Source organism: Stegodyphus dumicola, chromosome 8 (genome assembly GCF_044657685.1).
Source record: "Stegodyphus dumicola isolate Sdum_Otavi_A_Nest chromosome 8, ASM4465768v1".
Taxonomy (NCBI): domain Eukaryota; kingdom Metazoa; phylum Arthropoda; class Arachnida; order Araneae; family Eresidae; genus Stegodyphus; species Stegodyphus dumicola.
This window is the reverse complement of record NC_140775.1, coordinates 50,293,780-50,308,348: the sequence shown is the minus strand read 5'-3', so window position 1 is coordinate 50,308,348 and position 14,569 is coordinate 50,293,780. Positions and strand designations below refer to the sequence as shown.

The 14,569-nt window shown below is 30.6% G+C and overlaps 1 protein-coding gene across 1 annotated transcript in view; it reads left to right on the top strand.

Annotated features, from left to right (window-relative positions):
* Positions 1-14,569, top strand: part of LOC118185453 (uncharacterized) — a 113,630-nt gene that overhangs the window by 19,169 nt on the left and 79,892 nt on the right. Inside the window, exon 3 of the mRNA XM_085821839.1 lies at positions 6,188-8,407. Coding sequence (XP_085677965.1) covers positions 6,202-8,407 — 2,206 coding nt within the window. The 5' untranslated portion in view covers positions 6,188-6,201. The remainder of the gene's footprint in view (positions 1-6,187; positions 8,408-14,569) is intronic.

Here is a 14,569-nt window from a genome sequence, read left to right as displayed (position 1 = left end):
CCGACTGTCATGTATTTGTGCCAGTATCCTCGAACGTTTTAGAAACTATAATTTCTGCCACAAGATGGCACTGTATGTCCATATGGTTTCAGATACATGTACATTAGACCTTCTACTCGAAATGAGAGAAGCATGACTCGCATACACATGCTTTTGATTATATAAACAAATATTCGGAAACTAAATGTTTCCGAATGGCGTGACTTATGACGTCTCTTTAAATCGCACTTTATTCGCACGTGGTAGTTGTTTATTGTAAGTAGAAGATTTATATGCGCTAAAGCGGTGAGTATTTCGGTTTACAGTTCAGTTTTTAGAAAATAATTAGATCTTGTTAGGCGTGAATTCTTTCTGTTTTTACCGTTGCAATGTCGAAGCGTCAAAAAAGTTTAACAGAGCATGAAATAGCAGAAATGATGCAAAATATTTCAGATATTGATTCTGAAAGATTAACTGAAAGATGTTTTCCAAAACTTTGTTCAGAAGAGACTGATAAGAAAATGAGATGACGATGCTTCGTTTGTTCACATTCCCGGAAAAATCCTCCAAAACGGCAAATGAGTTATTACGAGTGCAAGGAATGTAACGTAGGACTGTGTGTATATCTCTGTTTTCAAATTTTTCATACGAAAAGAGAATTTTAAGTAATATATTTAGTTTTCAGGTGTATAATGTTAAAAGTCATAAAATAGGGAGTAATTAAAATAAAATGTGTAAAATATGCATTTAAACAAGAAATAAGGTAATTAAAGTATATATATATAAATATCTATACAGCATAAGCCGTTTAAAGACTCTATAGAGCATTATTAAACAATGCGTTTATACTTCGGAAATTTCATGGATTTAGGCTTAGTAGCAAAAAAGCCCCCGGCCCTGGAAAGACGCTCGCGTAAGACACTGCTGCCCTCTGTGATAAGCGCGCGTTTTCGCTACCCGGCTCGAAACGGTTAAAAAAGTCATAAGCTACATGAAAAGGACTGGTGCAATGTCATGAACTGGATTGGTTTCTAGCTGGGTAACAGGTGCAGCACCAAATGTCCAGTGGAAGGATGGTATGATTTTCGTTCTAAAAAACTAGAGTAGGATATCTGTAAGTAGGGTAACGAATAATAAATTTCACAAAAAATTAGTTTTGGAAGGAAGTAAGGCATAGTTGCCATATGTAATTTCCAAACTCCTAGATTTTCAGCTGCAGTCAAAAGTCGTTAATTTGGACTCGTCGGGATTTCGGCGATTCCGGATTATCGATTTTTCCGGATTATAGATCATCAGTTAAAATCTGTTAGGATGGCATGCAGAAATTATAAAATTAAAAATATGAAACCGTAATTTATGAAATAAAGAACAATTATGATCTAAAGGGTATTAAAATTTACCAAAAAAAGAAAAAAAAGCTTAATATTTATTTGTTTACTTTATTAAACATTTCTTTCAATGTAATTTGTTTAAGTTGCTTCCTTTTTTATGTGATAATACATTCTCTTTAATTCTATAAACAGTCATAATTTCTTGTTCAGTTACAAAGTTCCGCTGTTCAAGTCCTATAATTGCTGTGTCGAGAATACCGACTAATTTGTCAATCAAAATTTTTTCATTTTCAATAACCTCTGTCACTTTCTTCGCTATCAGAAGCGAATTATAATAACGAGGAATTTGATTTAAGTCGTATCAAAGACGGAGTACATCGAGATGAAATACTACATTTAGTAAGGAATTATAAACCAAATAAAATAAAAACATCTGCCCTGAAGATAAGGATAGTGCTGACAGATCAACTTCCAATTCATTGCGCGCCGCAGCGTTATAAACAAACGTTAAAATTTAGAAAAACAAAGGATATGCCTTTATCCATTTTTCTTTTTGTTTAATGGACTTCGAAAGATACTTTCGCTTTGTAGATCCTTTACATATTAGTAAATATATATCAGAAATTCTATTTGACATAATCGAAAGTTCAAGATTACTTTTATAAAATTGCTCTAACAGTCTGCAAAAAATAATAAGCCAAATCTAATTCGAAGATTAAGGAACAATACAATCTGCAACATTAACTGAATTAGATAATTTTAGCTTAGCTTATACCGTCTGTTATACATTAAACGCCCATTCGTAAATGTATTTTGCGCACACGCATATTCGCAGCCGTAAGGGTCTTACGCGCATGCGTCGATCGACGCATGCGCAGAAAGTTTGTGGCCTTGAGGTCCGGATTATAGGTGTCAAAATTAACGACTTTTGACTGTATAATGTTTTATACATGTAGTTAACTTGAATTTATTTAATTATTATTTTTTTGGAAATTTAGAACCACAAGCTTAAGCTATTTATGGTCGAGGAACCACACTTGAGAAAATTCGTCGAGATAGATTTTTGCCATATTTGGTGCCAATTTCATGTGTTTCCTATTAATCAAGAAATATCTTTGAAAGGGGAAAACTAGTTAGTATTTTAAGAAAAAAGAATTGGGATATATGTATTATCTAAAATGTATTGGTCTACCATATTGTAAAAAATATGGTATGTGCCTGGTGTATTTCAATTTTTAATTACCTTTAAAAGACAAAGAAAGATAAGGGGTAGACAAAGACGTATAACTGTAGGTCAAAATGGTCAGTTTTAGTCCACCACATTGGGCAGGGTCATTGCAAGGTGCAGTCGTGTTTCCATGATGATCTTTTGCAGTGAACTTTGTTTGGCAGAACACAATAGGAAGAAAGCATCCTCTCTTGTAGAAAGTTTTTTCAAAAATTGCAGTTTAAAATAGTATTTTATGCACTTAAGTTCTTATTTTTTATTTTAAATAAGCCTTAGGTGATGAACATGTTCTCACATGGTCCTGTATTCGAGTCAACAAATGAAGTATAAAATTCACGCATAAATTTTAAGAAAATTGAAGCAGAAAAAGGCGCAGATATATTAATCAAACATATGTGTAAATTAACAGTTTTGCATATATTTTTATTTCTAACACTGTGTTGTAAAGAATAATTATGAATTAATATGTACTTAATGTGAGTCGTGAAATCTCAAATGTTTGTTTGCAATACTTTATCCAAATTAAGTTTCAACTCACTTATATCAGTTCTTAATACTGAGTGTAAATATTCATCAGTAAATTGTGATTGGTATTTATTTTTTGTGTACTCCACTAATGAAAAAATTCTTAAAAAAAAAAAAAAAAAAAAAAAAAAAAAGTATAAATTAAACTAAATACAACATAATCCAAAAATTTTTTCAGATTACAATGAATGTTCTCTTTTTTATTATTATTATAATATATATAGCAACAGCTTTCATATTTCATTGTTCAATTTCCAAATTAAAGCCACTGGAAATGATAGCACTATGCAAACTTCTTTTGTAGTTTGCATACAAAATTAAGTAAGGAAGAGATGAAAATGTTGTTGCACGGGATTTCGTAATGTGCTGCATTAAGCTATTAAAAGGGTCACATTTGGTCCGAGAACCAGCTTTTCCTTACCTATACTTTATAGTAACCCTTCCAGCTTCTATACATTACTGGTTCTTCCAATCCTGAAAGCAGACCTAGAATGTTTGCATTAGCATATAGCCATTACATCTTAAATTATGTTTTTTTAATTTTCAAAGTGATCAAAAGCAATAATACAAAGTCTCTTTCATTACTTTTCATGGAAAAATGCAAACTCGTGTACTTTACAGACAGATCCATAATATATGTAAGGTAATCTAATGAAATTTTATTATTCTAATTATTAAATATGCCTTTCTGTCATCTAATTAACTGAACAAAAATGATATATTCAGGGTTCGTACGGTCTTTAAGAGTCCTTAAAAGTCCTTAGATTTTTTGGAATCGATTTTTCGTCCTTAAAAGTCCTTAATTTTGGCCTAAATCAGCAGAAGGTCCTTAATTTTAATCATCTGAAATTTCTGTCTGTTTTTACGACTGTCATTTTGAGTGTGAATTAGCATTTTGAGGAATATTTTTGGCGATTCACTGCCGTATATATGGTTATCTTTTGAATGGGTTCATGAGTTTTAATTTGTTTCTATTTCTAATATGAATGATGGGATATTCGAGTTTCTAAGCAAGAACTGAAACATAAGCATTTCGAAATTCATTTCTTTCTAGTAAAGAGCTCTTAAACAACTTTTTGCTTTTGGGGACGTGAATTCTTTTATTAAGTGGCTCTAAATTTGGCGACTTTTCAACATTTTGGCGATTTTAAGATTAGTTTCTATAGAAACATTTTAATTCCAGAATATGAGAATTTTTCGACGATTTTTTTAAAACATCGTTACATTGATAATTTTTATTAAAATAATGGTAATATATTAAAATTATATTTAGAAAATAACATTAAAATAAAACATTTTTATTTTTCGCTCTCATACTGTGAGCTGTAATTGATTTTGTTAGCATCAGAACATGCCTTTATGTTTGTTCTAAGTTCTTTTTAAATAAGAGGCTTATTTAAACCTTTGTCTGATATTGTAGTTAATTTCAGACATAGCGATAATATGCTTCACGTCTGTCGGGGGTTTTGGACTATTTAACTTTTACCTGATCAATTAAACCCTCATAGGTGCGCATTGTGGAGAAGTTGACAAGTTAGGAGATAAAGCACGCAGAAACTAGCGAGAGCATTGGTTTGCATAGAGAGACAAATCTCTAATTGTTATAAAAGATGCTTAAAAGAAAAGGAAATCGATATTAAACGTTACAAAACATAAATGTTTTGTAGGTTTTAATGTGTAATTAATTATCTTAATATCGTTTAAAAATCTGTGTCATAAATTACATGTATTTTATGCTGTGAAATTTTATTAGATTTTGATTTTAATATGGCTTTTTTTAACAAATATTGTTAAAAAATAAAATTTAATAGTGGTCATGTAAATCCATAATGACTATGGTTATCAAACTACCTAATTTAATTATTTATAACTAACTGCTTATCCTTAAAAATTATCTCTACATATTAAAGTGAGTTATTGCCTTTCATTAATACTCACTGTGGTCACAAGATAAAATATAAAAATGTAAAAATTCAAGTAAAACATATTCTATGTATCTACTGAGATAAACTGTTGTTTTTTAATGACATTAAAAAACAACATATCACATCTGGTGCTTTAGTGGCTTATTGGAACCTTAAAGTATATTAACTGGGTTACAACCCCTGGAACTGTACACGAAGCTACGACACTAACTGCATCAAACAGAGCCTGACTTAACTTTCAACACTTTCCAACCTTGCCTACATCAGGCTTTTAATGTTTCTTCTAATCAGCAGCTCTCTCTCTAGACAAGCAGCAGCGGTGACAACATTAAGTCTTTTGTTATGAATCATGCTGATTATGATCTTACTTCTTATTTTAACCTATGGAGTTTGACATAAAATTCTACCTGCTTATTTACTAAACCTCTAGGCTGACCAAGTGTGTGACAAAATGAGACATAAAAAAATCAACATAAAGCTAATTGTTAGTAAAACGTAAATGTCACTTATCTTCTTTCAAATATGACCAACTATCATAAGTGTAAAATATTTAATGCTACTTGATAAATTGCATAAAGTTTTTTTTTATTCTCAAACTTATTAACGATTATGTTAATTAATTTATGTTTAGTAATAATGCGTACTACTTAGGGATCTATTTTATTTTTAGGATGGTATTACAAAAGTGAAATTCAGGCATAGATAATATCTTCAATTGAATTTATTCAGTTCCCATTTGCACGTAGGTCCTTAATTTTTTTCATTAATGGTCCTTGAAAGTCCTTAAAAGTACTTAATTTCCGTATGCAGAAATGTGTACGAACCCTGTATATTTCTGCCGCCTCATGTGAAGCAAAGAGACCCCTGTTATATTCTGTCATAATACATTAAGTATTTATCTAAAATTTATCTTAGCTTCAGATTTGATGTATGTTAGTTCAAGTTGAAAGCCAAATCTTATATCTAGCACCGTTTTATTAAATTTTACAAAATTCTGATGTTATAAAATTAAAGAAATAAGTTTAATATGGCATTTTATAATATTTCACAGTCATAGAATCTTTTAAATCTGCCAGTACAAACCTATTTGCTAACACTATTTATTTCAAAGATTTAAATTTTTTTTTTTGTTCTTTAATTCTTGCAGTGCAATTTCCAGTAAAATAAAATGTGCTTTTTAAATTTATAATTTCTTTCAGGTTAATCTTCAGTAATGGCACAAAAGGGTTTTGCCTCAAACAATTCCTTAAATATGGATTCATTTTTACATGTGGATAAAGAGATTGAATTCATAGTTGATGATAGTTCCTCACAATATTCCTTTGCTGTGCCAACTGAGAAAACATTAGAATTGTCACGAAAAACGTATTCAAAGAAGAATCCAATCACATATCATCATTATAGTTCTTCTCCAGACAAGATGCAGGTTAATGGAAATACATCTGTAACAAATACTTGTATTCTTAATCAAAGAAATTCACCAGTTGAACAAAAGAAACTTTTGAGAGGTAAAAGGAGTAAAGATTCACATCCTATAAATTCGAAGTCCATGCCTCCTAAAAGAATGAAACGAAAAGAAACAAATGATATTAAAATCATACATCATAAAATAAATGTGCCTAAATCATCAAATAAATTTTATAAAGGGGTTTCAAACTCTAATTTAGTTGTTGATCCTGAGATAGAAATTATAGAAATTAAACAAAATTCACCTAAATCAAGATCTGTTGGCCTTCTTGAAACAAATATTACTGTCACTCCAAATTATTGTAGTGCTAAAGGGAAAGCTAAAGACAAGTTAGATATTTTGCAGAAAAAGAAAAATCCATTAAAAATGGTGCCCCAGCCAGTTTCTGAACCATGTTATCCGTCTAATGATGAAGTGTTGATAAACGAAGCTGATACAGCTCCTATAATGCCAAGCTCTGATATTCCTGATGGAACTGTTATTGAGGCATCAAATAGCATGATAAATGCATCTACCTCAAGGAAGTGGCTTTCTGCTGATGGAACAGTTAGATTTTCACAGTTAAATAGTGATAATTCTCCTGCTGCCAAAGGAGCTAAAAAGGATGGGGGAAAAATTTTACTTCCATCACAAAAAAAATTTGAAAAAAGCAGAGAGCTTAGAAGATTGTATAATAATTTGAATGAAATTTCTTGGTTTCATGAGAAAAGCTTTCAGAAATTATTAGTTAACAAAAAGGGTCATATTCAGCATTTTGATAAGAATTTGCGTCACATAAAATCAGCTTTGCTACATAGACTGAAGCGGCAGCCTATGAAAAAGTCTGCAGCAAAGATCGTAGCTTTGAAAAAAACAAAAATTGCAAGATTAAAACATAAAGTACCTGCAAAACGTTTGCCTTTTAAACAGGTGAATAAAAAGGTACTTGCCTCTAAACAAATCAGTAAAACGAATACCATTAAGCAAAACATGAATGTTATCAAAAAACATGGTACTTCTAATCTCCGTACAAAAAAGCATATCATTAATCGAAATAATAATAAAAAAATTCAGAATATGAAGAAAGGGACGAAAATTAATAGCATTAGCAAAAAATATATTAATGCTGAAATCAGAAAAGAAAATATAAAGAAAGGAGTGAAAATTGATAAGGGAAAACAATATATCAATGCTAGAATTAAAAAAGAAAATAACAATGCTGGAATTAAAAAAAGAGATATCAATGCTAAAAATAAAAAAGAAAATGCCAGTACTAAAAGTAAAAAAGAAAATGGTAGTAGTAATGCCAAAAAAACCGTTAATGCCAGTCCCAAGAAGTTAATTGTTATGCACATTGGTAACAAAAAAGATAATGTTCTAAACACCAGTGATAAAAAGAAGGTTGTTACAAGTAGTGAGAAAAAAATAAATTCTGCTAGTACCAGCGGCAAGAAAATAAGTATTACTGCTCCCCTCATGAAGAAGGCCAATGCTGTTACTCCAATTATGAAAAAGACAAGTGTAAATATCAGTGATAAAAAATTAACTGCCGCTACTAATTTTAAGCTGAATAATACTGACCCGAAAAATAATATTAAAAAATCTAAAGTGATGCCTAAGATAGTATACAGAGGAAAAAATAAAACTGTACCCAGTTCAAGAATGGATTTTTCTGTGGCTTCTGGTAGTGGTCTGCAGAATGCTTGCAATATCTTCAAGACAGATGTATGCAGTTCTAATCCTTCGGCTTCATTGCTGAAAAATATGTATAAAAACTTAGAAAAAGTTGAAATCTCAAATGAAGTAGATATTTATCGTAGGTTTATAAGCGGTGAGAAGGAAATTTATTCAGCTTTTCAAAGAGGTTCAAAACTGAGAGTTACTCTTGAACCTCTTGAACATACTGATTGGTGGACAGATGAATGCTATGAATCAGTAAAGAAAGAAATGTTGCAGCAAGCTCTTCTCAAAGGTATAATGTATTTTCATGTTTTTATAAATGTTATTTATTAGTTGACTATTTACAGTATTGCTTTGCTTAATGAATGCTATTTGTTCTAAGATGGTGTTCGTTATGTAGGGTGTGGTTTCTAAGAGATTAATATGAGAACAATTTAATCTCATTTGACTTCCATGAAAAATTGTGTAGCATGGAAATTTTAGAGAATATTAAAAATACCACCAATACTGGAAAATCTAGTAATTGAATTTATTAGTTAAGTAATGAGAAGTTTGAAAGTGTTTATATACATTATGTGTATATAATGTTTTACAGTTTTCAAGTTTAGTTTTGTGTAAATATTTTCAGTCTTCCATTAGAGATGAAAATCTCAACTGTTTTTAGTCTTATTGCACATCTACTTTTTTTTTTAGAGTCGGGATATTTAAAATTATCTTAAAGTAATTTGCTTTTCCCTGTTCTTCAAGATGGTCCTGCAGTACTGTGCAGATTTGTTGAAAAGTTCTGTGCTGACATCAGCTTCATTGTGAAATCGCCTTGAGCCTTCCCATTTCTTTTACAGGTCATTGAGGATATTACATTAGTCATTCATATACTGTTTTTCTTCTCACTGAAAAAAAAAAAAAAAAAAAAAAAAAAAAAAAAAAAAATTCTCCTTGGATTTCCTCATATTGTTTAAGATGTTTGCAGCCCCCCCATCTGCAATTATTTTATTTTAGAAATTAATCAAATTATCATCAACCAATTAACTGTCTTCATCTACTAATTCTGCAACTTGCATACATGGACCTTATAAGAGATAGACTAACCCAGTGGGCGGGGCGCATGTCACCGACATGTCTGCAAGAAAGAGTAGGGATGATCTGATTTACTTTAACACTGAAACCTATGGCGTTTGTATCACATAACTCTTTTTAATTATTAAATGTGATACATTGTTTAGTGATGAGATTATGAAAGCCAGGATTTTTACCAAATAGGATTTAATATATCTCATTAAAGTACTTTTTACTGAATTTCACGCATTTTTTTTTTTACGCGTAATTCTTGTACAAACATCTTCACTTTGGTAAAACAATAAAAACTCTAGGCACAAAATTTATGAACTTAATTTGCATACAAATACAGTAAAATTAAATAAGATTGATAGTACGTGATGCTTTGAAATAAATAAGGTAAAATTAAACAAGATCTGATACTTTTTTTTTAAATTTAATGAATGTTTTCAGGCAGTGATTTTCCAAACTTAATAACATTACAAAATGATCATTTATTTGATTATATGATCATTAAATTATTAACATTAAAGTGGATTATTTATTTTAATAATTCATTGAATTCGTAGCATAAAATTTTCTGAGTGTAATGAAGAGGAAAAAAAAAGATAAAATAAAATCTAGAAGCACTCATTTTATATTACGCCCAAAAGGGACCTTTTTTAATGGTGTGTTACCTACTATATTTATTGAATATCATGTTCTTCGCCCGTATACCACATAAAATTCAATTCAACAGCAATATCACAGAATATTTGAAAACAGCATATCTTTAGAATTTCCCCGCTGGACATAAAAATGTTATTTTTCGTACAGCGTTACCATTGCTCGCTTTGAACTCATTGAGTTTATTAATAAAAAATTCGTTAAAGTTTTACAAAATATGAAATAGATTAAAACAGATTCGAAATTTGGCCATCCAGATGCCCATGTTGAAGTGGAGGATTACATTATTCAAAATTTGATGGCTCTAGATACCGTCGTTTTTATCACAGTGCGAGAAATTAAAATATTTAATTTCTTTAAATATAATACAGGGAGATAATATTTGGTAACAACAATTTGCAAGGAGAAACGGACATTTATAGTGAAACAGTGCAAAATGCCACTTCGAGCTAATAAATTAAATTAACAGTAAATAAAAAAAAACCTTATGCAGAATTAAAAATAAATTAAAAAAATAATCACTATAAAATACAAGCAAAATTAATTATTACGGTTAAATACAATTTTAATATTAGAATTAAATGTATAAAAATTAAGATGTCAAATGTGTTTATCACTATGATGTATTATGAAATATAACTGAAATAAAATTCCTCTATAGAAATTGTGCTATAATACTCATCTATAATTTTAAAAATGCAGCACAATTTAGAATTTTAAACAAAATTTTCAAAAAGTTCGTTTTTAAATATTTTAGTATTTTTTACTTATTTAGACCAATAAAAAGCATGAAAATTGCTTGTTTGCAATTTTCTACTAGTTCAGATTTAAAGTGTTATTTTCTAAAGGAAGTAGTTACAAATTTCTTTACAGCGTAGGAAAAGCTAAAAAAATACCCAGCCCTGAAAGCATGCAATAGCTTTATTTGGAATGCTAACTATGCTTGATAAATATGCTAAATTGTTAAAAATCAATCTCAGTTTCAAAAATAAAAATACATAGAAATTCTAATTTGAGAAATGAGGCGTTACAACCAACTTTTTCTTGACAATTATACACGCTGCAATAGCCAACCATTGTAAGTTTCTGCAAGTCGTCCCTACTCCTCCAGATGTGATCAAGGTGACAGCCGGGAATGCGTCAGAAGAGGGAGAAAAGCCATTTGGGTTAGTCTATTTCTTATAAGGTCCATGCTTGCATACTGATTTCTACATCCTGCGTACATGCTATTTATAATATTAAGAAATATCTTTGCGTGTTCACCTCTCTACTTATTGCCTTTTTATTCGCTTTAGGTTATTTTCTCTATTTATACAAGGTGTAACAGAAAGTAAACGTTTACATTAAATTTAATTGTGTGCTAAGTTATTCATTTTGTGATTTGTGTACTATGATTCTACAACTCTAAAACTAATGAGCAGACTATATAAATGGAGAACTAACTAATTTATTAATGGCAATTAACTCCATTTAGTACTAGTACATCTCTGACATGTTGCTTAGTCGGATCCAGATGGCCAAGTGTCAGTTTCTCTCCATATCCAATATTGTGGCACTGTATTCTAACTTAATGTACCACCATCACTAGGGAGACAGTTCTGTATATCCTGTTCTACTGGGCCAATTGACGAAATTCAACTTGTGATTTTCGTGTCTCAAAAGTACGACTTGGGATATGTATTAGATTTATATATAGCGTTGTTCTAATAATAGGTATTTTAATACAAAATCAGACTTTTCTGAAATGACATTCCAATTTTTTTTCCATATTTCATCTCTACCACTCAAATTACGCCAAACTGCCAAGTTTTGTAAAAATCACATGAGTAGTTTTTAAAAAATTAGCTTACAAAATTTTAGCTCCTCAATGTTAATTGAGTTTAATATATATTCATTAATATCTCCTTTTTTTATTAAACTTACTTGATTCTTCCTTTCACATTTCAAAATTTAGGTTCATTCCAAATAAAATTTACCCGTTTTTTTTATGATTTATTGTTAAATAATTTTTATAAATTTTTCAAAAATATTTTGAATTATAATCTATAACATTTTTACCATCATCTTAAAGTAGATGTATTTCTAAGTATAACTGCAAAAAAATTAAAATTTTTTATTCAAAATTTCTGAAGATACCATATTTGACGGCATATAAGACGCACTTTTTTTCCTAAATTTGGTCTCAAGAAAAGTTACCTGCGTCTTATACGTGAAGGACACAGGTTAACTTTCAATACTGAATGCTATTTTTAGCCCAGCTAAAGGTCTAGACACACATAACTTTTTCTACATCTACATGTGTGTGGCCTTCTAAATAAGGGTGCGTCTTATATGCCGTCAAATACGGTATATATTGAAGTGCTTTTTGAAATTTGGCATATTTGTTGAAAGCGATAATAACATGAAATGTGGGTTAGGCACTTTGTTAAAATTATTTGAAAGGAGAATGATGTGACTTTTTTTCCGCTCATGCACAATGTAAAAAGGTAGAAACGATGTGGCTTTTTTCGGTCCTTCACAATGGAAGGGAAATGAAAATGAGTTGCCATATATTAAGAAGTTTGCCAAGTGAATTATTCTTGGCACAAATTGTAAAAAAGACGGCAAGATAAATTTGTGAATTTCTCCGTAATTTCGCACTGTATTTTACAAAATTAAATATTTAGGCATAATTTGAATAGTAGAATAGAAATATGGAAAAAAATTGGTATGCTATTTCAGAAAAAGTCCAATTTTGTATCAAAATATATATGTTTGAACAATATATAAATCTAATATATATCCCAAGTTGTGCTTTCGAGACATGAAAAACGCAATTTGAATTTCGTCAATTGCCCCATTAGAACTGGAGATACAGAACTGTCCCTTCCCCCCCTTTTTTTGCTCCTTATACATATCTGATCATGATATTTTTTAGCATCATCCAATTCTTTAACAGTTAGAAAACTTACTAAATTTTTTCCTTTACAATTGGCTTTAAATCTGCAAACAAAACTTAACACATGGATAATATGAGTATAGTTATTATTAATGTTAAGAAATCTAAAACAAGGGAATTTAAGTTCACATTTAGATTAACTAAGTCATTATCCTTAAGTTTAAGTTCTTTGACCTTTTCCACCTCAGCCGTATCAGATGAAATTACTTCATAAGGCTTAGTCAAGAATGTTGGTCCCTACCACTATAAATAATTATGAAGAAGATCCTTAGGTTTAACTTCCCATGATATTAAATCAGGTGGATTATTAAGAGTGCTTACAGGGTAACACTTATGAACAGCAGTCATACTACAAATAATAGACACTCTATTAGCAACAAATATCTTTAGTTGATGACTTTCCTTCTTAATCCATGCTAGCATTTGATGAATCAGTGAAATAATACACCTGGACTATAGGTAGTTGAATGGCCTCTAATATTCTTTTCATAAGTTTTAAAACAGATATGCATCACAAAGTTCCAAACGAGGAATGGTAATTGACTTCAAAGGTGACATGCGAGACTTGCTGCACAGAAGTCTTGATGAACATTTCATATAAATTGCAGCACCACAGGCTTTCTGACTAGCATTGCAGAATCCTGTTGTTTTTATTTGCTATAATCCATTAGCTAAAACAAACCTAGGGATGCGATAATCGTTGAGTATTTTTAGATTATGCAGAAGTGTCTTCGATTCTTCAAAGTAATTTTTGGGAAGAGGTGTATTCCAATTTATTTTCTAAGCCAAAGGCTTTGTAGAAATATTTCGGCATTTGTCATAACTGGTGCGATTAAACCTAATGAATCAAAGAGGCGACCTATTGCTGATAAGACATCTCTTTCCATTACGGTTTCTTCATTGTCAGGTAGCTTTAAGAAAAACAATCTGTAGCCATACTCCATTACATTCCCAAGGTTTTTGTAACGTGAGGTTTATCAGTATCTTGAAAGGAATAATCCTGAGTTGCACTTTCTGTATTCTTCAATAGTTCTGTATTATTTGAACTCCATTTGTGAAAGTACATTCCAGCATGTTATAGAAGACAGGTTAAATGTGTGTGCAACTCCTTGGCTTTATGTAGCATATTGGCTCCAGCAATAATGTCATCTACGCAACATTCCTGATGGCTCTTGAGGCATAAAAAAATTTAGTCGCTTCATCCATTGCTAACTGCTTCAGGATCCTTGTTGCGAGAAATGGTACACTTGCTGTTCTGTATATTACAGTCCTTAGGCAATAAGTCTGCACAGGCTGCCAACTGATTCCTTCCATAAGATTAACTACAGGTTTTGTAGAGATTGTTCAATAAGTATTTATCTGTACGTCTTCTGAACATCAGCTCCTAGTGCATAGTTGTATATTCAAAATCTAATAAGAATAGCAAATACATCTTCTTGAGGTATTCACCATTTCATTAATATTGAATTAAGTAATTTTCCATTACTAGTAGCTGCTGATCATTAAACACAACACGAAGCTTGCTAGAGATTTTCTCTGGTCAATAAAGTCCATGATGACAGATAATTCCTAGTCGATTTATCAATTTCTTGATCTTCTTCCATGTGATTTAAATTCTTATATTCCTTTATAAAATTTTTATATAATATTTTCGTATTCAAATCACTTTCTAGTTGATTCCACGAGGATACAATCTTTTTTTTTTTTTTTTCCGATTCTTCTAATTCTACACCTTCCCTAATGGGTAACTGAACGACATACCGGTTAAAATTCCATAATCAGGGTGAGCGCCAA